Raw genomic sequence first — 25144 nt, forward strand, 5'->3', positions numbered from 1 at the left:
GATCCGGCCTGCGCGGGGCCGGCGGAGAGAGGGAGCGCGGCAAGGCGAGGGGAGGAGAGAAGAGAGGAGGAGGTGGAGGCGGCGGCGAGCTGGCCATGGCAGCAGCCCGCGGGCGGAGAGGCAGCCGCCGCGGGCTGCCGCTGTGATTGGCACCCCGAGGAGAAGGAGGAGGAGGAGGAGGAGGAAGGCGCGGAGCAGCCGCGGGGCCCGCCATCCCGCGGCGGCGGTGCCCGGGAGGATGCCGGGGAAGCGGGGCTCGGCGGGCGGCGGCGGCGGCAGCGAGCTCCCGGGGGCCGGCGCGCCGCGGCAGCGGAGGCGGCGGAGGAAGGTCTCCTGCTTCTCCAGCATCCAGCTCTTCCTGGTGTCCGAGTGCGCCCTGATGCTGGCCCAGGGCACGGTGGGAGCCTACCTGGTGAGTGGGAGCCGGCCCGCGGAGCCCCCCGCGCTACCTGCCGAGCCGGCGCGGCGGGGCTGAGGCGCTGCCGGGCGGGGGGCGCGCCGCGGGAGCGGGGGATGCGCCGGCAGAAGTGGAGGGGAAGTTTCCTCGCAGCCGGGGCAGCTCGGCGGGCAGCCCCCCCACCCCACCCCCGGGTGGGTTTTACACCAGCCCAGCGTTTCACGGCTTAAATGACTCAGCAGTGCTGAGGGGTTACCCTTCTGCCGTCCCTCTCGCGTGTGCGGCGGTAACTTCTGCAGCCGGTCCCCTGGACTCCCGAAACCCCGGTGCACGGGTGTGCATGCGGGCTGGCTTGTCACTGCTGCTAGTTTCCGAGCTGGCCGCTAACTCGGATCAAATGCCAGCCTTTCCAGTTTATACTGAATAAATACCAAGGAAATCTAGTGGGGCATTTACTTCATGCCTCCCGCGTTACTAATTTTCCTTGTCCTCTTCAAGTGATGCAGCGGTGTTAAGCACAGCAGCCCCGTAAGTCTTGGTGTCAGGTAGAGAACAGTCAAAATAAGACTTTGCCCTGAATCCGCATAGTGAGATCTGGTGTCAGAGGCAGAACTGTAGTAGAAGAGTTGGAAAGATGTCCATACGGCTGTGCTTGTGCCTTTGAGTATGCACCGAGAGAGGCAGCCTGTGAAAACGAAGTGTTCTTCTTCCAGCAGATGTAAGTGTATAGTCGATTTAAATTTCTCAAAATAGGTTGCTGGATTTGAGAATTATAGTTGCCATGGGGAAGAAATGTATTCATAATCTCTGAGGCTTTTTGAGGCCATACATGTAATATATTATACAGTAAGTGTAAGATCTCCGCATTCGGAATACTTGTATTCAGTATTTAGCACTGCTCCTCTCTCACAAGCTCAGACTACTTATGCAAATTTGTACTGAACGTGATCTATAATTTTTCAAGGTATGTGGCTAAACTAACCATGGTTAATATTCCCTATTAATATGAAATGGAAATTAGCAGTCATCTCCATATAATAAAACATGTTAGTTTAGTTTGGAACATATTTGTAATTCCAGAGGAAACTACATCACATCTGTTGAGACAAATTCAGCAATTCTATACCCTATGTGAGTATAGGTGGATATCACTTAATTTGTAGGAGCCAGACAGGGGCATGTCTCTTATATGAGTAGCACCTTAGTAAGTAAATATATTGTTTCCAATGAGCTACCTGCAAAATGAGCTGTCAGCATGAATGAGTGTGGGACAATCCTTCGTCAAAGTAATGGCCAAGGAAGAGCCCACTGAGGTGATGTCACCCGGTGGGCACCAGCATGCTGGAAATGCATAGATCTGCTAGAGGACTGTATATTGGCACGCTTCGCTACAGTGTCTGAGCATAGGATCAACAGTAATAGTCCCTAGTATGGCATTTTCCTCAAACTCTTTTGTGTTGCTGTCTCCTCACCAGTTTAGCATTTCTTTTCCTGTTTTCCCCAACTCTTGTGGCGTGCTTTGTACCGGAGTAGCACGCTTGCTCCCTCTCGCTCCTTTGAAGTGTTTCACGTGCCCCAGCCCCGCCAGCTGGAAAACACTGCTGCTCTCATGATTCTCGGGAGTCCTACCTCCCTCCTCCAAGGGGTTAACTCGACTGAGGTGCTGCTGTCTCTACCCTCTGCCATTCTCCAGGACTGTATGCTGACCAGCATGACATCATGCCCCCATGGCCAGCCCGATCCACAAACAGTAACAGACAACTGGTCAGTGGGGGGAAGAAAAAAAGAAAACTAAACTCACAACAATCCCCAGCATGCATAAGCAGTGGCCCAGCTGCACTGGGCAAGTGTTCCTCCGTTCCCTGTATAATTTATCTGCCGTCATTGCAAATAGCACGCAGCTCTTCGTACAGTGAACAGATGCAAATGTGGAATTATCTTTGGAGGGTAAATCTGTGCTTAAAGTGAATCTGGATGAGCGCTGTGCTTACAGGTGTCGTGGGGGAGTGAAAGCAGGAGCAGGAAAGATGCTTGGTGGAAAGTGTGGAGGACCTAATTGTTTTTTGCAGACTGAGTGTCCCATGGGGCCAAGTGCTGTTCTCAGGTGCTGTCTTGGGGTGAAATCAGTGGAGGCACTGCAGAGTTGCCCAGGTGTAACTGCAAGTGGATATTCATTTACTCAGGCTCAGGGATGAGCAAGGGCTGTGGGGCTCGGTGGTGGCGTGCCGGGCTGCTCCCCAAGGGACAAATTAGCAGGCGAGACAAAGCAGAGAGCAAACAGAAAAGCAGACAAATAGGGAGATGCTGCAGAGGACAGACACAGTGTGTAGTTCTGGGCAGTTGAATAAGCTACTAATTTTAGCCTGTCAGCAGTGAGCGAGTACTGTATTCATACTTCTGCTTTGCTTGGCCACATGTGTGACTTTCCCTGGTTATTTGTAACTCAGGAAGAGAAACCTTTTTTCGCCTTATACGGTGACAAGTTGGTTTCCTTGGTTTTTGTCTGCCTTGCTCTGCACAGAGAGACCATGAGGGCAAAAACTCAGCTTGTTAAGAAAACAAGGCAGGGGCTTGGCTTCTTAGGATTGATTGAAGAGCTCAGTTTTGATTGGGCCTAGCTTTCATGTCAGTACATTTAGAAGTGGATATTGTTATTTCTTTTTAGAGATGTAAAACCTTCTTTTTTCCATGTTCGCTGCACAATAAACTAGCAGCGCCCACTTGAATATATGTACAAAGTATACATTCATTCATTATGTGGTTTTGAAGCAAAGATCATTCACTTTTATTTGTTCATAAAACATTGTGCTTGCCAACAGGGCTTTATAAATAATAAATGCTGATAAAAATCTATAAAGTCCAATTCTTTTCCCACAGAACTCAGCAGTGAAAATACCCCAGGATGCCAACAGTAGATGTCTATGGTTAATTAGTACAGCGTCTCTGAGGTTCTTCATGTGACGTTTTAGGGAGTATTTGAGCAATATCATGTTCCAAAATATTTGTCAATTATTTCGCTTGCTGTTTGCAAAATGCACATGTTCCAAAATCACTTTGTGCCATATCCTGCATAGTTTATGCAAATGCAAGCCTGTGCTGCTGCCTTAATTTCTGGGGCTGCTGAATACACCCTATTATTTGCATATTCTCATAAGGTTTTGTGTATGCATTTATTTGGCTTCATCTAATTACTCCTGCGTGCTTTTGGAAACTTGAATTTCCCAGCAACTGCAGTGGCAGCAGGGAAAATGCTGCTTGTAGTCTGCAGGCATTCCTGCTGCAGAAGTTACTCAGGGTTTTCACAGCAACTTTTAAAAGCCCAGATGATTTCCACCCCCGGTTGCTCTCCTGCAGCGTAGGTCCACGGATTAAAGAGCCGAGCGTTACTGGTGCAGATGGCACCAGGAAGGAAAGGCTGGAACCGCCGTTTTCCAGCCGGAGCCTTGTGCCTTTCAGGTGAATGCAGCAGTGTGATCAGTCATGCCGACCGTGCAGCAATGAGGATTTTGATAAGGCTGATTCACATACCTTGGCAACACTTCCCTCCCTGTCCCCCCCACCCCTGAATTCCTACATGCATTATATTTTGGAATATTTTAACTGGTAATAACGTTCCAAGTGCTCCTGACGGTTTATCGCCGAGGCATTTCATCACCCTGCCAGTCAAATCTTTTGCCTAGCCAGTGGTGAAATCATTGCTTTAGCAGAAGGCAAAGAGCTCTCGGTTTGACAGCCACAGTTTGTGGAGCAGGAGCGCAATTTAATTTTCTCTCCTTAGCCTTTAGCCTCGGCTCGCTCCAGTTCGAACTGACCTAGTTGCAAGCATCCAACATCTGCCAAAGTCACGGGCTTCTTTAGATAAAGGGCATGCATATGGGAAGCGCATTGAGAAACAGTTATTTGGTGTGCTCCGGATAGCTGTTTTTACAGAGCTTTACTGAGATGTCTCTGTTTGCTGCAGCTTTGAATGCAGCTATTCATGTGTTTTATCAAGTGATAGAGGATGACTGGCCTGAGCATGAGATGGAAAGGAAAATAATTGGTCCCTCCCAAGGAGGGTGCATTGGTGTTTGCGTGGGAAAGAATGCCAAATTGTTTCTTGTTTTGCTGAATGAAAACTTTTGAGCCATGCTTAACTTACCGGCTAGAGCTTTGCCCGTGTAGCAGTGTTTGACTGCAGCTTGCAAACGCCCTCTTAACATATCTGCGGTAAAAATAGTTCTGAGTGAGTCCAGGTGAGTTTGTGTGTGCTTATGTGATCTCTGAGACACGCTCCTTCAGTTTTATTGCTACTGGGGTTTGGGATATTAATGAAAACTTTAAAATTCCGTATTCAGGAAAAAAAAAAGTATTAAAGATAAACAGAGAAGTTAATCAAAGGGTTTGTGCTGGAACAAACAGAAATAGGGGTCCTGTGAGATGGACACCAGGGATTAAGAGCAGAATTTGGCTCTTGGATTTTTCAGTTGCTTTGGTGCGCCGCCCCTTCCCCTCATGTGTTAAATGTGACAAATACAATATTGTTTTCCTGTTACAGAAAGCAGTTTTCTCCTGTTGTAGAGACCCAGTCAAACCCTCCTTGAAGTCAGTGGAGACGTCTGCATGGAGGATGTCATTAAAGACCATATAGGAGTACTGCAGTGCTTCAAAGCTTTCTGTTGTGCTTGGTGCTGTACAATAGAATTTGCCCCTGAGTATTTACAGTCTGAGTAGACTGGGTGGGAGAAATGTTTCAGGTGGGAAAACTGAGGCAGAGATTAAGAGTTTAATTCTGTTGCTGAAGCTATTGATAAAGGTTTTGCTTGGTTAACAGCAGCAGACCCCAAATAGCTTAGGCATGGGCAGAGAAGAGTCTGGCAGAATAAGGAATTCCAGTTTCAGGTGCTTCAGTCCAGTGACTTAACTGCAAGAGCAGTTTTCCCCCATTGAATTTATTATTGTTTTTATCAAAGTATTTATTTTCCTAGAATAAGAATCGGCTTTTAAATACTGCTGTCCTTTTTTTTTTTCTTTCCATCCTCAGCAGTGCTGAGTAATAAATTAGCTGTAATGCTCATAATTTATTTGTCACTGGGGTATTTAAGGGGAAAAAAAAAAACCATGGAGTGAAAATAAATGTTTTAGTGAGGATGAAGATTGCCAAGCATTGGCTGGTTATTGCTTACAGTTCATTTTCCCTTAATATATCTTTGCTGGCAATGTTATTTCTGGAAAGTTGTTTCTAGTATGCCTTTCCCATTAGAGAATATTGTCTGTTTTGCAGCTGAGTTGCACAGAAAGTTATTCTAAACTAGCTCTTTTGACTACATTCATATTTCTTCTCTAAGAAGGCTTTTGATGTTTTTTGGGTCTCTGACTGCAGGGTGGAGGAGAAACCAGATCCAGCTCTGGGTTCTGATGCCTTCAGACTCCTGTGGGGCTTGGGTCGGGAGTGTGGCATTGACTCCTTAACATAAAAACTTTATATAAATTAGTAGAAACAAATTCTGATCCAGGTGTAGGTTGGATTTTTGAGTACCAGGAAGGTTTGTGAGTATCTGGCATTTATACTTTGGTTTAAAGTTTTCTTTTATCTACTACTAATAGATGAAATGGTGTAGAGATAACAACATGTTTATCTCTTACATTATATACTGTGTGCCATTTGCAGAGTAAATCCAAACTTACAATCTCGTGCCTGCTTGGTTAAATGCATTTAAAGGCAAAATGCACTTGATGTGTAAGAGTGTGAACTAATTGATTTTAGCATTTAATTCTTTTATTATTATTGGCAGAAAGTTTGGCAGTTCTTCTTTTTCTCTGTAAGGGCCAAGTGATATTTGTAAGCCCTGAAATAAAGAGCAGCCTGTTAGAAATGTTATGATCCATCGTAAAACCAATGTCTCATTTCTTTTGGCCAGCCTTTGCTTCCAGAATCCCTTTAGCATTTGTGGTGTGCCTGTGACAACTAGCTCTCTGAGTTTTAATGGCCTGCAGTATTAATGCAGCTGAGGTTTAACGGGATCTTGAGTTAGATCAGAGAATACATTGGTCAGAAAGTCTGTGTTGTTCTTACTCAGTAACTTTATGCAGTGTGACTCTAAATAGTAATGTAGTCCCTGTCCCAGAGAGGGCTCAGTTGAACTGTGATCCCTCTCCTTCTCTGCAAGGGAGAGCAGATACTCCCTGTTTCCCAGAAAGGGGTGTCTCTCAGGTTGCATGGGCTTTCTTTTCCCCTACTTTCAGGATATTGTAAAAGACCAAAAGCCAGCTTCTGTTCTGCTACAGCAGTGTAAATTTATTGCTTCAAAAGAGTTATTCTGCAATTCATCAAGAAGAATTTGTCCTCTGTGTATAATAATCTAAAATGTTTCCTTACTTGTACACTCCTTGGTCTCATTCCTTCACGGTAGCAAGATAGTGGGTGAGGTTGCAGCTTGGATGAATTGGCATAGCTTTGTCTTCTGATCAACACCAGATGAAGCTGCAAAGTGATGTATTTTAAGCATCATCCAAGGAAGTTTAAATAAACACATGATAATACTTTGTGTAGTAACTCCTTTAAGTGCTGCAGTGAAGTTCGGAAGAATTAATTTTTCCCGTTGCATAGAAAAATGGGCCGCTGATTTTGATTTACAAGGTTTCATTATAACTCTGCAGCAAAACCAGGACTAGAACCCCAAGAGTCCCGTCTCCAGGTCACCTTGGAGCAACCACTAGACTCTCTGTCTCTTTGTAGATGCATACTGCAATGCAAATAGCATTGCCTGCTCCACTAAGTAGGGATTTCACACTGCCATGCTTCATACACTATCAATACAATCAATAGCGATAGCAAGCTGTTTAGGGAGTTCCTGGAGTGTCTGGCACTTCTTCCGATCGGTGCTGGGAGGGCTCTGCCCAGTTACGGGAAGCAGTCTGTAATGTTTAGAGAGATGATCCCTGCATCCAAGGTGTTTCAGTTTGAGTGGATGGATCAAAGCATGGAGAAAAGGAACTGTTCCTTTTTCCCAGATTTTAAGTGGGGATGCAGTTGCAATCATGTAGAGATGACGACCTACAGTACAGGTATGACTGGATCTGCCCCTCCTCGCTTAGCAAATCTAGGAAAGACCTCAGAACTAAAATCAGATTTCTTAAGCTCTCTAGTTAGCAACTTTCTCCTTTCCAGCCTTATTCCGAATGTGATTCTGCATTTTGATGACTAAATAACCCTTACTGAAGTGAGGGAGGCAGGCTCCCTCCTTCTGCTGTTGCCCAGTGCCCATTGTATTGAAGATCTTTTGTTGGGGCTCGTATTGCAGCAGTGCCTGAACACACTCAATAATTTTAGATGACTGCTTGCAGCATAAAAACAAAATCTTTATTTCAGGTTTGCTTGAATATCTATCATAACTGTTGTTTATTTTCTATGGTTCAAGAAGAATAAAAGCAATTTGCTTTGGTTTCGTTTTTGTTTTTCCTCTCTGTTGGCTCTTCCTTCATAGTATCCTTTCTTCTCACCAAGCAGCCAGCTGATTTCCCTATACTTTTTTAACACCTTTATCTTTTTGGTGTCTGCAGCTATCGCATGGATGATTTCTGCATGTTTGCAGGCCCAGTGACTTTTAGATAAGTGGCTGTGAGGACAGGTGTGGGAGCACAGAAGTTGTTTTTCCATGCCACAGTGATCTGTTTTCTGGGCAAGAATTGCTGGAATTATCTTATTTTTAATATTTAAATGTCCTTTTAAAACACTTACTGTGCTGTTCACCTGTATAATTCATAATGCCTTAGTTTACTGAAAGTGGAAAAGACTTAAAATTCAGTTTTATGGTGATCCATAAAATGACAGTGAAGTTTTTGAAGGAACCTGGATAATTCAGTTGAATTGAGGTCTTTGTGACTCACCCAGCATTGTGGTTTCTGAAGCAACTATGGCAGATTTGCTTTCAAGTTTTTTTCTGTGCTTTGATGTTTGCATCAGAATCTAACATTTTCTCTATTTTTTTTTTCCCCTAATAAAAAGGCAACTACAAACTCTACCACAAAGAAACTGAAAGAAAGCTTGGCTGTTTGGAAAGAGTTGTGGGGTGTGTGTGCGGAAGGATACAGAAACCTTTCAGAAACATTTCACTTTTCATTTTTAAAAATGTATAGTGGTATTCCCCCCCCCCCCCAAGTTAGATTTTTGGCTGAATTGAAATCAGCATTGGGTTTGGGTCAATATATAAGAAACAGCCTTGAAGTGTATGTTGTATATGTGTATTTTAAGGTGATACTTAACATTTTAATGCCTGAAGAATCGAATGAAATGACGTGGAACTGCTTTACAGTCGAGGTGCCAGGTAGTGGTGCCCTCTATGTTCCTAAACCAGATGAATTATTCTATAAATTTATGTAAGGTGAAAAGTATGTATTTTTCCTGGAGTCTACTTGGAACCTGTATTAGGTGGAGCTTTGCATGCTCTCAGCTGGCAGGGAGCACCTACATTCAAACGCACGATGGCCAGAGGATAGCAGTGATGGGTATGTTTGCCGTATCAGGACAGTTCTGAGTTTTCTGTAGTTTCAGGTTTGTTTCATCCTTTTAATTCTCCAAAGGGATAACGGGGAGTGAGAAAACACCAGAACTTCATAGGATTGCAACCCATAGTGTTAAACAATGAATGGTCTTTGTTTTCTCCAGTAGAACTTCAACAGGAAGAGTTGCAAAAAGGTTGTTTTGGGGTTCTTGTTTTTTATTTCTGAAAAGGAGGATGTGAAATAGCTGGTACCTCTTTCTACTTCTCTCCTCAGCTTCGTGCAAACATAGTTTGGCACATCACTAGCAGTAGACCAGAGAGTTGCTTGGGAGCGTTATGATGCTGTAGTGTGGGCCAAACCTCACGCTTTGGCTTAAAGGGAATCTCTGAAAGGCTGCAGGAGGACCGGCATGTGCCTTGCTTGGTACAGTAGCAGGACAAGTCCTCTGCACCTCTGAATAATACCAGACCTGTATGTACGCATACACGTCTATACTGAGAAATGTCAAGGGAGAAGAGGGGCAGCATTTGAAGCTTCCAAAAGAGAGGCTAAAAATACTGACTAAAAGAAAATTATTTTGAAAAATATGAAGTAGAAATGCCCCCAGTGGTGTCCTGCTGCTTGTTGTGCCGTGCTAATGACTTTCATCTGCTGGAAACATGCTTACTTCTCATCCTGACACGGTTTGAGTGTTGCATGATGTATTGAGATGCCAAATTAGGGGTTGATCCTTTCTTTCCCTGTAACTGGGAAACAGCAGAAAAATAACAATATATAACTACGTCTTGATTTTTAAAGAGGAAAAACTTGAGTTTAGATTTCCAGTTTTTCAGTCCTATGGCTTGCTTCTTATTGTTCCTCTGAGCTGCAGGAAGAGCTGTTTGTCATGGTTTAGTAACGCGATTTTCACCAAGTTGTTCTTAAACCTTTAACTGTTCTCTTTGAAAGAGTATCCACCTTGCTTGGTGAGGTATTGTGGTGGGTTAACCTTGGACTGCAGCCAGACGCCCACCCAGCCGCTCTCTCCCCTCCTCCACAGGGAGGGGTCAGAAAATCAGGTGAAAAAGCTCGTGGGCTGAGATAAAGACTAGCAATTACTGTCAGGGGTTAAACAGACTTGACCTGGGGAAAATTAATTTTTATTGTCAATTAAAATAGGTTTGGATGTTTAAAACAAAGGCAAAAATTAAAACACCACCTTCCCTGCATCCCACCCCTTCTTCCCAGGCTCACTGGGAGCATGTCTCCATTGGATGCTCGCTGCACTCTACTGGGAGAGCATCCGCCCTTGCCCATGAGCTAAAGTAAACCGTTAATCATGTTTGAGCACTGACGTGCTCTTTGCAGAAATATTGGCTGGCATTGGATAAATGGTTTTCCCTGTGCTTGGATCCTGTCTGCACTTGGTGGTCAGTCACTGTTTTTTGTGGTGTGCCACTGGGCAGCAAGCAGGTTCAGCCCAAGGAGAAACACGTGTCTGTGCAACTAAAACACGGTGATATTCTTTCTGTCCTGCAGGCGTTGTCTGTAAAATTTGATTATTGTGGGAATTAGCCTTCCCCATAGCCTCTGCCAAGTGCTGTGGTTTGTGTGATGGGCAGAGAAAGCGTTGGGCGTATAGGCTCTTTATGAGAAATAGTAGGCAGCATTTTTAGGGCTTACCAGCAAAAGAAAACTGTGGTTTTTGTTTTTGTCTTGTTCAACGTACCGGGCCGAGAGTGGTTAATTACAATGGGCCTTTCAGCCTCTGCATGAGATGCACACTTTGTTTCCTGCTGCCTATGGCTAGTTATAATGCAGGTCCTTATGTCTGAAGTCAGCGCAGCTGCTGGCTGAGGGACAGGAGCGTTAGCTGAAGCGATGCCTTGTCTAGGGGTGCTTGTTTGTGAAGGGCAGTGATGTTAGTTTTGTAATATCAGCCAGTTTGGGTGATCCTGTAGTCAGTCTCGTCCGAGGTGCTCAGTGCAGTGAACGCCCACCGAGCTCAGTTGTGTTTCCTGCAGGCATCTGCCACATCTCGTGTTCTCCAGCTTCAGTCCAAAGAGGGTTGCTTTGGCCCCAAGTTTGTATTTCTGTCATCAAAAGGTGGTATCAAAAACCACACGGCTAGCTTGAGCCCTTGGGTCACAGTGCTATGATGCTAGTCGAGGTTGGGGTTTGTTTTCTGTTTCTTCTCTTGCTATAATCTGTGATATTTAATACTATTAAAAAAATTGTATCAAGGGAGCTGGCTTGGGGTTACTGAAAAGCTTTTCCATAGTCTTTGAGATTCAAACCTACCAACTTTAATGAACTGGAGAGCAAAGGCTGAAAAGGGAAGATTTCAAGTATTCCATGGAGCTAGATAAACCGTTCACTTCCAAGAGTTTATTTGCTCAATTGAGGCCACTTCTGCATTGACAAATCTCTCTGAATGAATGGATTCCAAAAACAGCTTGGGAGTTATTCGATGGCTATTGAAGTTAAGCCACACTAGCAAGCCATGTGCTAGAGGCACAGCTTTGTGGGTTTGCTGTGTCATTTGGCGCAACTGTACAAGCTTTCTCAAATGCTGGCCCTGTACAGAAGTCCAGTGTTTTCTGTGGATTAGGATGCATCAAGGCTGCTGCTGTGTTGCTCTTAATCTCAGTGCTAGCTCTTACCAAGAAGGCAGAAGTTTCAAATTTCTTCTCTCTGTGTCTTGTGGAAGCATTTGGGGCTTATGGTGTAGCCTCTCGTAGTTGAGATGGCATTTATTGATTTGAATCATTCAGCTTAATTCAATGCTGGACAAGCTTTTTGCCAGAATTTTTATTTTGCCTTCTTATTTAAACAGATCCCTAATGAATTACTGTAGTTGTGTATAATGACTCTTGGGAAATATTGGATGCAGCCTCTAGAATCAGTTCTGTGCCATTTTCAAATTACAAACTCTTGAAGTATATCTCTGAACAGTTCCCAGGATCCCATGTCATTATCTGAGTTTTCAAGATGCTCCCACATTAATAAGCTGCATCTTTGGTATTTTGTGGGCAGGTATCCAGTGAGCAACTGGTTAGCAGGGTAACAGCTCGGAGGTAAATCTGGATGCGAAGTTCTCTCTGCTTTCACTGCATTGCTGGGACCAGAGGGTTGCTGGCAGGAGAAACTGGCTTGTTTTCATCCAGGACACAAGATTTTTGTTTCTTCAGGGTCAGGGCTTGAAACCAGTTGAGGACTCTGCATAGTTGGGATTTTGAGTCAAGGGAGGGAGAGTGGGAGAGTCTGGGATGGAGGTAGGAAGGCAGAATTTAACTTCTTGGAGAGCTCCTTTTACATATGGAGAAAGTCCTTCAAGTGGGGCTGCAGCAAACAGTCATTATATGGCTTCATTGAATTGGATTTCTTTCTTGTGGAAGCCACAGTGAGTCTGGGAATCAGTATAAGGTTGTATGGTCTCATGTCGGGAAGCTTTTTCCCCAGGCTTTCCTGTAATGTCCCAGCTCAATACTTCTGTGTCCCCATCTTCAAAATGACTTGCTCTGAGATGGCATTACTGTTTGCGGGGGTGGTTGGCCAAAATGAACAAAAATGTTCTGCACATGACCCGTGGCAAAGTGGGGTCTTCTGGTTTAGCTAACAGTGCCTTTTGGCATGAATGGAGTGTGTCTGGTTACTCCAGTGTCGAATTTGACCGAAACATTATGGATTTCTGTTAGGCATCGCACTGAGGCTTCAAGGTATGGGACCTTTAAGAGGTGCACAGAACTTTGCTACACTGGAAATGCAAGTTGAAACTAAAATGACCTTTGCTTTCTCCTTTATTTGCCCCCTATGGTGCATAGTGTATAGATTCAGACACTTTCAATTTGATTCTCAGCATCCTGATTAAGCTCAGAACTCTTGGTATCCAGACAGCATCACAAAAAATTAAGTTCATGGAATGTTTCCAGGAGTCCGTGTCACTGTGTATTTCCCTGCCCTCTCCCTTGCCCCTGCTGCTCACGCAAGTGAGAGATTAAATGATGGGGGAACAGCAACTTGTTTCCTCTGAGCCAATACTGGCTAGGCAGATTCTGTTGATGGTGGCATCTTGGCAGGGACAGAGCAACATTCCTGCCGCACATGGGTAATGTTTTCAAGCCAGGCTCTTACTTTGCAGCTGGCTGTCCAGAGCTGTCATGTCCAAACTGACTCCCTTCATCGGTCAAGACTAATGTTCATGCCCAGAGAAATCTGTTATTTGTATGTGGACAATGTGATATGTGGCGGACTTGGGAGAGGACAGCTTTGCCCATGGTGTAATGCTTGTTGGCTGAGGAACAACTACTATTTGTATTTTCTGGTGAAGATGCAGACCAAGGATGTTTGGGTTTATTTCCTGGCTTTGTCATGGACTTCCCCAGGCCTTCTTTGGGCTTTTTCTCTCCATCAGCAAATGTGCTAGCTATGGTGTTGTCTGGCTTCATGGGCATCTTGTGGGCTGGGATGATGGGCACTCAGCTGCTACAATGACGGTAACTGGAATGAAAGAGGCACCCTGGCTTGGACCTTGAACCAGGTCTCTATCAGCTACCATAGTAAGTTGAATGAAATTAATTAATGGGATGGTAATTTTGTGTTATCCTACCTGTGGTTGATCTGTGAGGCTTCTCCCTTCGCCCTGAGCTATGATGCAGCGTTGTTGCCAGCTGAATGGTATCCCTGCTTCCTTCACACCTGCCTGAAACCACAGGGTTGAAGCATCTAGCCCTTTGCTTTTTGAGCCTTCACAGGAAAAGGCTACTCGGGACTGCTTTACTTGCTCTTTGGTAGTGATGGATTTTAAAAGAGCCTGAGGGTATTATTTTTCAGAGGTGCTTTCTGAGCCATACTCTCATTGACAAAAGTGACTTACTCTGTCTCTTTGAAAATGGGACTCTTGTTCCAAAGCCACTAAAGTGCTTTTGAAAAATCTCCTTCCCTATTCTTGACTGCAGTGAACTGCTTCAGTGGTGTCTAGCTTCATTTAAAGCAGGCCAAATTTAGAGTCTAAATGTTACGTGCCTGGCTAATAAGTTGTATTGTAATTAGTACCTTGGGGATGCAGGAACCAGGGAGAAGCTGAATATAAAGAGAATGAACTTCATATAGAAGCTGTCTGTGAAGGATGAGTGAAGAACTGTGGAAGGAGATGAAAACACGGGATTTGAGACGGCTGTGGAGGATATGTGCGATGGGAAGAAAATTGGCATGGAGCTGCAAGGAAAACTTTAATAGGCTTGGGTTAAAGAAGACAAAAGATCTAGCATAGCAGGTAGTGAGACTGGATGAAGAATGATCCTTCCACCAGTCAAACCCTCTCAGTTAATGTGATCTGCAGACAGGCTAATGCAGGTGCCAGTTTTCCAGCTTCCCCCCTGCAAGCTGGACTGGACTCATCCCTGTTCTCCATCGGTCCGCTAGTGTCATCTCCCAGTTTGAGAAACCCATGCTCAGGGGCTGCATGGGACACTTTGAGGTATCAGGGGCTTTGTCTTGCTTGGTTTTGTGCATATGGCTTTCATTTCCCTTTGCTTGCTGTGTATCTCCCAGTGAAGCTTAGCATGGCTTTGAGCAATGCACCTGGAGGTGACAGTTTCCTGCTGGTGGTGGGAATATTGCAGCCACGTGTGCAGCTCTTGTCCTGGCTAGTCTGTCATGCACCTGCAAAATCAGGGTTAAGAGAAACCAGAGGTTGAGAAAGTATAAGGAGAAAAGAGATAGCACTCATGTTGGCTGCACTAACCAATTGGTTAGTCAATGTCTCTGGCTTGGCGTTGAACATTGAATGCAAAACCATTCCCATTCTGCAGTGCCTGAGTTCTGGATTCCTCCCAGAATTTGGTGTGCCCGTGCTGTAGCAGCAGTGGTCCTCCATGGGAACCTCTCTCATACTGTGCTTTTGCTCACATCAGACTCCAGTAGATATGTGGAAGAGGTGGTGACTTCAGTTTTCCTTGCATGAGCTCACTGAATTTTTGCAGGGTCTGGTGATTCTACAGCGAGGGGACCCCATCATCTGCTGCTTGGTGCCTGTCTCTGACACAGGTTATTGTTAATCCTGCGGACACAGGGGTGAAATTCAGCCATCTGTGTGTACAGCCTCAGCAGATGCATTTGTTCATTGGCTTTTTGATAGCTCACTTCATAGTGAATCCAAGGAACAGAGCTCCAATCACCTGGTGAGACATCTCGTTGTCTGTATCTCCATTTTACAGGGAACACATTGAGACAAGTGAGACTATGACAAATCTGCAAGCTCTAACTAGATCTCCCATTTAATTTTTCTTTAAGAATTTTTTTATTACCTATACGTTATTTTGTGTGTGTTACTTTAAAAGACACTTGTAAATTGCCTCCTATTCAGGAGGAGAGGGGCTTGCTACCTTTGAGAAGTGGCAAAATGGGGAGATGGTATGATGGTACGGGATATAAAGTTGCATGGCTTGTGTTGTACTCAGGATTGCCAAGCTTAAACATGCAAATGTCACAAGTCTGCCCTTTCCGACTTCCACCCCCCATTCTTCACACAGGAAATGTTCAGATAATAACCAGGTTCTCAGATGGGAATAGATTTTGTTGTCTGTTTACACCACGAACCCCCTGCGCTCACCTCCCAACCTGCCCAATTCTTCAACGGGAAGTTTGGCAGCAGCTGGCACGCAGCTCCCGTTCGTACCCTTGGCTCTGCACAGAGACAACGTGGAAGGAGAAACGAGTCGTTTGTGAACAGCTTTGTAGGAGGGTGTTACTTAGCAAATAAGCAGGATGACACGGACAGCTCTTGTGTGGGCTGCAGGGTGTGAGATGGGGATAAGCAAGCAGCTCGTGTGGCTTTGGGACAAGCTCGGGGTGTTGCTAGTTAGGTTCTAGGGAGACCCTAATTCCACCTGCAGATGCTTGCAGTAATTTGGTGTTTCTTTTATGAGTTGTTACGAAGTGCTGTGGATTGACAATACAATATGGCCATTTTGTTGGTTCCCTTTTAAATGGCTTCCTTCCTCCCAAGGCTTACTAAATTAAAGCATTTCATGTACTGGTTGATGAGAAATGCCTCTAACTTCTCCCTAAGCTGAGTTCCCATTTGCTGTAGCCTGGCTTCCTTGCTGCTGGGTAGGGAGTGGAGCACGAGAGATCGACAGAGCCAGAGCAGATGAGGAGAAAAGTAGTAGGACTTGTCAGAAAACCTCCTCTCTCAGTATATAGCCTTTATATAATCACCGTTGTCCTCCAACCGTGAAAACGGAATTCGGCTTCCATCAAAGCTTTTATTAATGCTGCTTCAGTGTGTCCTGCCTGTGTCACTTCTGCCCTGGTTCATGCCTGGCAGCTGGGAATGCTTCTGCAACCAGCTCCACGAGCCTTGCTTCTTGATCTGCATAGTGGCATAACTCAGATGCAACCCTTAGCCCTGAATTCAGCTCTTTGTCATAAATTAAGGTAACATGAAGTCCTTTGCATGACAGGTTTTCTTGTCAGGCTTGCATTAGGGTTTCTGCTGTGGTAAGTAGCTCTGTTTGTAGTAGAAAGCCTTCTCTGCAGGCATAAAAGTGTTGTGTTAGGAAGTATTTTATTAGATAAACAGTCAAACTTGCATTGATTTGGGGAGGTGGAGAAGTGAGGGTGTTGCAGTGTGACAGCTTAGGAGCCTGCCTCTCCAGTGCTTTGATAGTACATAGGAAGGGGCTTTTTTCCTGTTAAGAGTCTTCCAGAGACACGAGTTTCGTCTCCTCTTCTCCACTGGAAGTGAACCCAGGGTGATGGTGTCCTGTTTGCAGAGTCCTGGACCCACGTATGAATCTTGTTGCCAGTCCTGTATATAGCCAAGAGTGCCTTTGATGCTGTAGGAGCCTACATTTGAGTTATATACCGTTTAAATTCCTCTTCATCTGGCTTTGTACACCTACTTGCCGGACACAGGAAAAAAAGGAGATCCATCTCTGAACGTGTCAAAGATGCTCTGGCTGCTTTCCCTTGGCTGTTTACTTTGACAGAGCTGAGTGGCCACCCCTGCTCACAAGCCCCTGCTGCTGCGCACTTATTCCACATGGAATTCTTCATCCTCCGGGTTTGAAAGGTGCTAGCAGCGCTGTTCTGTGCTACGGTTTTTAAAGCATGCAAAAATGCAGTTACAGGGTTGAGGTTTGTGCTTCTTTGCATGCTTATGATGCATTATTTTGCTGCCAGTGAAAATGACATAACATTTAAAGATAAATAAGGATTCAAATATCCACTAGCTTCGTTGCATGTGTGCTACTAAAGAGCAGTGTAGGCTACAAATGGATTCTGGCGCTGAGCGTATTTATGTAGATACCTTGTCAGAGACTAAAATATCACCTGCCTTCACAGAGTGAGGTGAATCTTGAACAGCAGACTTGGAGGCAGAAAGCTTTTGTGGACACTCAGTCTGCAGCTGTGATAATATCACCATAGGCTGGGACTTCAAAAGGTTAAAAAAAAGCAGATTTCAGCTGTGGTTCACATCTGTTTCAGAGCAACAGAAAAAGCCTTTCTTTTGTTTTGCTTTCAAAAAAAGTTTTGCTAGGAAGTTCGGTGTGGCCTGGTGCTCTGTACCTGGGTCTATTTTGAGCTGTCGGTGACTCACGCTAACTTTCCATGATGGATGTGAGGGGGTAGTTGCAGATAACACCCCTGATGATCTTTTTGTTCACGCCTCTCTAAATGGGGCAGTGCTCCTTCTCTTCCTCAGGGGAGGCAGGGAAAGGGGATCAGTCCCTTGTGTCCCGTGCAGGATCCTTAGGAAGCAAATGGGGAAGATGACAACAGCCCAGTTGCATTGCTGTTTGCTGCAATGATTGCATGGATTAGAGGTTAGGTTTTTATGTTGCATATTTGATCAGTATGGATCCCAGTTGCACTAGAGTAGTGGAAAATACACTTGTTTAACGTTGAGAGGCACGTGACTTTTTTCTGGTTTAAGCTATTTTGAAACAAACTGTGGCTTTGCACTGGTATATCAACTCCTGACCAAACAGGATATCTTCTGTGGGTGCCGACTGCTCTTTGCTCTGTTTGCAGTGTGCAACAGCATCTAGCATTGCTGTGAGTGTTTGTGGCATAGCTGCGTAACCCAGCAAAGGGTTACCCAGCTACATTTGCTTTGTGCCCTGTGTTGGCTGAGGGCAGGTGGCACAGGATGCTGCAACTACTGAAGTGTGGGGAGAAGATGCACAGTGGGGTACAAGAGGTGGCAGAAAAGTTTTCTGTGTGGTGCCAGAGAGGAGGGGTTGCCAAAAATGCATGTCTAGCCTCAACCAGGAGTGTGGTGTGCTCTTTCTCTTGCTGCACAATGTAATACCCTTTCTACTCAGGCCCCTGAAAATCCTGACCTTGAACGTGTGCTTAATTTGAACCATGTCAGTAATCTCAGAGCTGGTCACTAGAATATAAAATGAGTTTTTCAACCAGTGAGGCATAGATCCGAGCTGCAAACTCCTCGTGGCACCAGTACAGTAACTTGCAGATTTTCCAGTGCTGGCCTAGAAACAGCATAGGCACATGCAGCAACAGCCAAGCTAATAACACCCTACTTCTCAGCAGTGGTTCAGCTGCGGCATCTATTATCCCTGTCATGTGAATGCAAATTTCTATGCAGAGATGATTTCCAGACCTTGAGCAGAGCCAGCTTGGGTGTGTTCATTTCACCACCCTTTTTCGGTTTCCCTTATGTTCATGTGCCCAAAGCCAGCATGGGTGTTGGCATTTGCGGTGAGAACATCTTTTAAGTTTCCACTGACTTTATTGGACCGGGAATGGTGTTGAAACAAACGATCAGCAGCCTGAGATGGGAGGTCCTGATGCCCTCACTGTTTCAGCGGGGTGGGGAACAGCAAGGAATGCTGATGCCTGAGGCTGGGCAAAGGGTATTAAGCTTGTTGCCCTCCTCCCAGCCATCTGATAGGGAAGGAATGGGCAGAATGGTGGGCACTCATCCGAGAGCAAAGGCTGCAGCTCCGGCTGGGGGGTCTGCACCATCTACCCCAGCGGTGGCCGATGCCTCCACCCAGATGGAGCTGCTGAAGGGAGAGGCTGCAGTGCAGACCTCAGGCTGCAGGCAGTGCCTAGACCTTTCTTCTGGGGCAGGGACAGGCAGCAGACCTACATGCAAAAGGTGTGCCCAGGTGGAGGACCTTCTGCAGCAGGTGGCTGAGCTGCAGGAGGCGGTGAGAAGGCTGCGTAACATCAGGGAGGCTGAGAAGGAGTTAGATAGCTGGTCCCAAGCGCAATCTTCAGTGGACCCACAGCGCATGGCCAAACAGCCAAAAACTCCCCCACTGGCACACACAGAAGGGAGGGGGGCCAACAATGCAGAAGAATGGAAGCTTGCAACAGCAAGGACCTGCAGGAGGAAGAGACTTCCCCTGAAGCCTGAGGTGCCCTTGCAGAACCTCTTCACTGCTCTGCAGACTGAAGAGGAAAGACCTGTCCAGAGAGATGCTGGAGTTGAGTAAGGCAGCCCGATCTGCTTCCTGTATAACAACCAGTGCAACTAAGAAAAGGCGATGGGCGATAGTAGTAGGTGACTCTTCTGAGAGGTACGGAGGCACCCATCTGCCGATGTGATGCGCTCTCTAGAGAGGTGTGCTCCTTACCGGGGGCTTGTATCAGGGATGTCACCGAGAGACTACCAAGCCTCGTACAGTCCACTGACTATTACCTGCTGCTGTTGTTTCACGTGGGCACCAGTGATACAGCCAGGAGCAGTCTGAGCAGTATCAAGAAGGATTACAGAGCCCTGGGAGCAGTGGTAAGGGACTCTGGAGTGCAGGTAGTTTTTTCATCAGTCCTCCTGGTCAAAGGGAGGGGGTTTGAAAGGGCCAGTCGAATCTGGCAAATCAACAAATGGTTACAGGACTGGTGCCACAGCCAGGGATTTGGCTACTTAAACCATGGGACTTGCTTTGAGAAACCTGGTCTACTGGGGGCTGATGGGGTCCATCTGTCAGAGAAGGGAAAGAGCATCTTTGGTCATAGGCTTGCCAAGCTGGCGAAGAGGGCTTTAAACTAAAGTTGCTGGGGGAGGGGAACCTCAATCCATCCCACTCCTACAAGTTTGATGCCAGTGCCAGCCATAGATGCCCAGGGCCTGGAGAAGGATCACAGGTCAGCAGGACAGCACCTGAAGAGCAGCACAAAGGAATTCCAGCCAGTAAATCAGCTTCATCGGGAGCCCAACTTAAACGCCTCTATGCAAACGCACATAGCATGGGGAATAAACAAGAGGAGTTAGAGATGTGCACACACCTGCAGGGCTATGATCTTACTGGCATCATGGAGATGTGATGGGATGGCTCCTATGACTGGAGTATTGGAATACTGATATCTGTTGGAGGGACAGCACCGCAGGGCATAAGCAGTCCAGGAGGTTCCTGGAATGATGATAACTTCCTTCTCCAAGCAACAGAGGAGCCAACGAGGAGAGGAGCTATGCTGGACCTTGTTCTCACCAACAAGGAGGGGCTGGTAGGGAATGTGAAGCTCAGGGGCAGCCTTGGCTGCAGTGACCATGAAATGGTGGAGTTCAAGATCCTCAGGGCAGCGAGGAGGGCGCACAGCAAGCTCGCTACCCTGGACTTCAGGAGAGCAGACTTTGGCCTCTTCAGGGATCTGCTTGGTAGAGTACCATGGGATACAGCCCTGGAGGGAAGAAGGGCCCAAGAAATCTGGTTAATATTCAAGGATCACCTCCTCTACCTCCAAGCTCAGGAGTGATGTATCCCAACAAAGAGGAAGTCAGGCAAAAATGCCAGGAGGCCTGTGTGGATGAACAAGGAGCTCCTGGACAAACTCAGACACAAAAAGGAAGCCTACAGAGGGTGGAAACAAGGACAGGTAGCCTGGGAGGAATACAGAGAAATTGTCCGAGCAGCCAGGGATCAGGTTAGGAAAGCCAAAGCCCTGATAGAATTAAATCTGGCCAGGGACGTCAAGGGCAACAAGAAAAGCTTCTATAGGTATGCTGGTGATAAAAGGAAGACTAGGGAAAATATGGGCCCTCTCCGGAAGGAAACGGGAGACCTGGTTACCCGGGACGTGGAGAAGGCTGAGGTACTCGATGACTTTTTTCCTCGGTCTTCACTGGCAAGTGCTCCAGCCACACCGCCTAAGTCGCAGAAGGCAAAGGCAGGGACTGGGAGAATGAAGAAACCGCCCACAGTAGGAGAAGGTCAGGTTTGAGACCATGTAAGGAACCTGAAGGTGCACAAGTCCGTGGGACCTGATGAGATGCATCCGTGGGTCCTGAGGGAACTGGTGGATGAAGTGGCTAAGCCACTCTCCATCATATTTGAGAAGTCGTGGCAGGCTGGGGAAGTTCCCGCTGACTGGCAAAGCGGAAACATAATCCCCATTTTTGAAAAGGGAAAAAAGCAAGACCTGGGGAACTACAGGGCAGTCAGTCTCCCCTCTGTGCCCAGCAAGATCATGGAGCGGATCCTCCTGGAAACTGTGCCAGGGCACATGGAAAATAAGGAGGTGACTGGTGACAGCCAGCATGGCTTCACTAAGGGCAAATCGTGCCTGACAAATTTGGTGGCCTTCTACGATGGGGTTACAGCATTGGTGGATAAGGGAAGAGCAACAGATGTCATCTACCTGGACTTGTCCAAAGCATTGTCTCTAAATTGGAGAGACGTGGATTTGATGGATGGACCACTCAGTGGATAAGGAATTGGCTGGATGGTCGCACTCAGAGTTGCGGTCAATGGCTCGATGTCCAAGTGGAGAGCAGTGACAAGTGGCGTTCCTCAGGGGTCGGTATTGGGACCAGCGCTGTTTAACATCTTTGTTGGTGACATGGACAGTGGGATTGAGTGCACCCTCAGTAAGTTTGCCGACTACACCAGGCTGTGTGGTGCGGTCGACACGCTGGAGGGAAGGGATGCCATCCAGAGGGGCCTTGACAGGCTTGAGAGGCAGGCTCATGCAAACCTTATGAAGTTCAACAAGGGCAAGTGCAAGGTCCTGCATGTGGGTCGGGACAATCCCAAGCACAAATACAGGCTGGGCAATGAGTGGATTGAGAGCAGCCCTGCGGAGAAGGACTTGGGGGTGTTGGTTGATGAGAAGCTCAACATGACCTGGCAATGTGCGTTTGCAGCCCAGAAAGCCAACCGTACCCTGGGCTGCATCAAAAGAACCATGACCAGCAGGTCAAGGGAGGTGATTCTCCCCCTCTGCTCCACTCTCGTGAGACCCCACCTGGAGTAGTGCATTCAGCTCTGGGGCCCCCAGCGTAAGAAAGACATGGACCTGTTGGAGCGAGTCCAGAGGAGGGCCATGAAGATGATCAGAGGGCTGGAGCACCTCCCCTATGAGGATGATCAGAGGGCTGGAGCACCTCCCCTATGAGGACAGGCTGAGAGAGTTGGGGTTGTTCAGCCTGGAGAAAAGAAGGCTCCAGGGAGACGTTATAGCAGCCTTCCAGTACCTAAAGGGGGCCTACAAGAAAGCTGGAGAGGGACTTTGTACAAGGGCATGTAGTGACAGGAAGAGGGGTAGTGGCTTTAAACTGGAAGAGGGTAGATTTAGATTAGATATAAGGAAGAAATTCTTTACTGTGAGGGTGGTGAGGCACTGGAACAGGTTGCCTGGAGAAGTTGTGGATGCCCCATCCCTGGAAGTGTTCAAGGCCAGGCTGGATGGGGCTTTGAGCAACCTGGTCTGGTGGAAGGTGTCCCTGTCCATGGCAGGGGGGTTGGAACTAGGGATCTTTAAGGTCCCTTCCAACTCAAATCATTCTATGATTCTATGATAAAATGCCAAGGGAATTGTCTGCATTTTAAAAAATTGGACTCAACCACAAGTGATTATCTCAATGCTGGAATTGCGGAGCAGAAAAACATCAGAGCAGAGGATCAGCATCGTTCCCTTGAGCTTGAAGCCTGAGCTTGCTGGCTGCGCTGTCAGCTGGGAGGGTGGGTGGCAAGGGGGGCTGAGCCCACGGGTACAAGCTCTACAGGGAGGAAAGCTTGCCTCCAACTATGGGATGCCCTTTGCCCTATCCTGTATGGCTGCTGGAAGAGAGGATGAGGTGACATCTGAAGAAGTGGGTGGAGGTGTGTGGAAGCGGTGGCTTTGTTTCTGGCATGGTCAATTTGGCTCTTTGAGGAATCTTGTGTTTCCCAGTTCTGTAGTGGAGACTGTGGGAGATGGTTTGCATTTGTTTTCCTTTGGGAACATAGTTGCCAGGCAATTATTTTACACCCTGTAGCACTGCAGACATGTCTCTTCAAGTCCAATCTCTTACCACATAACTGAGAAAATGTATTTTACATTAAAAAGAAGCCTTTTAAAAAGGCCCTTCAGGCATAAAGTCAATGTGTTTTCTATATATAACCCTGTATTGTTAATACAATGAACTTATCTGTAGACTCTGTGGGTGAATATGACTTGATCATTGGAGATACGAACAATATGATATTCATTTTCAATGCACTGTGTATCTGACTCCATCATGGTGCCCCCAGCCTTCAGTTCATTTCTTAGTGATAAAGTGGGGCAATAGTGTGAAGCAGGTTTGTGGATTGCATTTTTGCTGAGCATTAATATAAAATAAACAGGCTATAGAGAGAAGAAATTTCCCTTGATTCAGAAATGCCAAGATCTGTAGATTTGGGACAGACAGGAATGATGAATGTGAGCATGTATTATTGAAATAAGTCCAGAATGGCATGACAAAAGCTTCCCTGGATTTAGTTACAGGGGTTGCAATATAAGTTGCTTTGGCTGGAAAATTTTAAGGTGGTGATTGATTTCTTTTCTTTTTTTTTTTTTGACGTGGGTCATTTATCACTGTGTGCATTGTGTGAGATCATTTTCCTTTTTCAGTCATTGAAGAGTGTTTTACAGTGGACTTAGGAGGCCCCTTTAGCCCAGGTCCTTTTGAGGTTAGTCTTCGAAATCACCCGGGACAAACGCGTGTGTGCAGACTTCTGTGGCTCTAAGAAGAGGAGATAGTGAAAGCATGGTATAAGTTTTAATTACTTGTTATTGTATGTTACGCGGTGTGTTCACAGAAAGGCAGAAGGCTGGGTTACACGATCTTTCTAGATCCCGAGCCTGCTTTCTGTGTGAGCAAGGTGTGCAGATGCCCAACCTGATTTAGTTTACGGTGGTCCAATTGACTGATCTGGTGTCAACTTAGTGTGGAGGAGCATGAACTTGTGGAGTAGCAACAGCCACACAGTCCTGTTGATCTCTGTAATGCCATAGCTAAATCTTGGTGGAGCTGCTCTTAAAAACTGGGTGGGAGATGTCTGGAGTGAGTGAAATGGGAATCCCGCTGGAGACAGAGGATGCAGTTAGAGACAGAAAGGCAGTTCCTATCAAAGGGGGTGGTGGAGGCCTTGAGACGTGGAAAAAGGCAGCGAGGCTGGCACGATTGAGGGCTCTGTACAGTGCTGCAGCTCAAGTACTTTGCTGGTCAGAGCCTCAGTGACCTGCTAAGGACTGATCTGCAGGACAGACAGGAGGACCTAAGAGTAGCAGGCAAGGTACAGCTGTCTTTAGCACAGGCGCATACCCATACGAAGCTGTAGCTTCAGTGCTGTTCCCAACATGGTGGGCATTGGCATTTGCTATGATTACAATGCTGTCTTTACCTCTGTCCTCTCATGCCTTCTTTGGACTTGTCTGGTCCAGTGGGTGGTTTCACACTGCTAACTTTTTGGGGTCAAAGCGCATGTCTCTCGTATCTTGTCTGCGTGGATTTTACTGGATGTTGTAATAGCTTCCTGGTAACTGTTTTCATCTTCGGTTAGAAGCTTTTTTAACTGAATATCCTCTTAATCTATTCTTTCCAGCCCTGGCAAAACAGCTGTGTAAATTGACAGGAGCCAGGAAATAGCAGCTTCACAGCTAATAACGTGGGCTCCCGGTGTTTCCCGCTGTGTTTTAGCAGGAGGTTGTCCATCTGAAGCCGCTGTGCTGCCGCACCACTCCATTCCCCGCATCCCTGCTATTGAACCAACATCCACAAGGGCTGCACTCCTGAATGCTCAACCTGGTCTCAGCACACAGGGACTCTATAATCCTTGCAGCCTGTTCACATGACGTCAGTATTTTACAGGGACCTGTCGTGTCTTTTGCAACATTTTATGTAACTCTTGATAAACAGAGTTAGTGTCTAGGATCAGTGATAGCTTATCTGCTGGGGAGCAGGCTTGTGAAAGGAAATACAGGCAGTACAGTGCTCTTTTATCTAACAGTTACAAGGGCACTGGGAGCATCCCACATGCAAACTGCAAGTATTTAGTCAGGTTA

General features: G+C 46.4%; 1 protein-coding gene across 1 annotated transcript in view; it reads left to right on the top strand.

Moving 5' to 3' along the window:
* Positions 1–220: 220 nt before the first annotated feature.
* The window catches only part of SLCO3A1 (solute carrier organic anion transporter family member 3A1), a 147862-nt gene continuing 122938 nt past the window's right edge, over positions 221–25144 (top strand). The window contains exon 1 of the mRNA XM_050903227.1: positions 221–412. Within this exon, the coding sequence (XP_050759184.1) occupies positions 239–412 (174 nt within the window). The 5' untranslated portion in view covers positions 221–238. The remainder of the gene's footprint in view (positions 413–25144) is intronic.

The sequence above is a fragment of the Gymnogyps californianus genome, chromosome 11, assembly GCF_018139145.2.
Source record: "Gymnogyps californianus isolate 813 chromosome 11, ASM1813914v2, whole genome shotgun sequence".
Taxonomy (NCBI): Eukaryota; Metazoa; Chordata; class Aves; order Accipitriformes; family Cathartidae; genus Gymnogyps; species Gymnogyps californianus.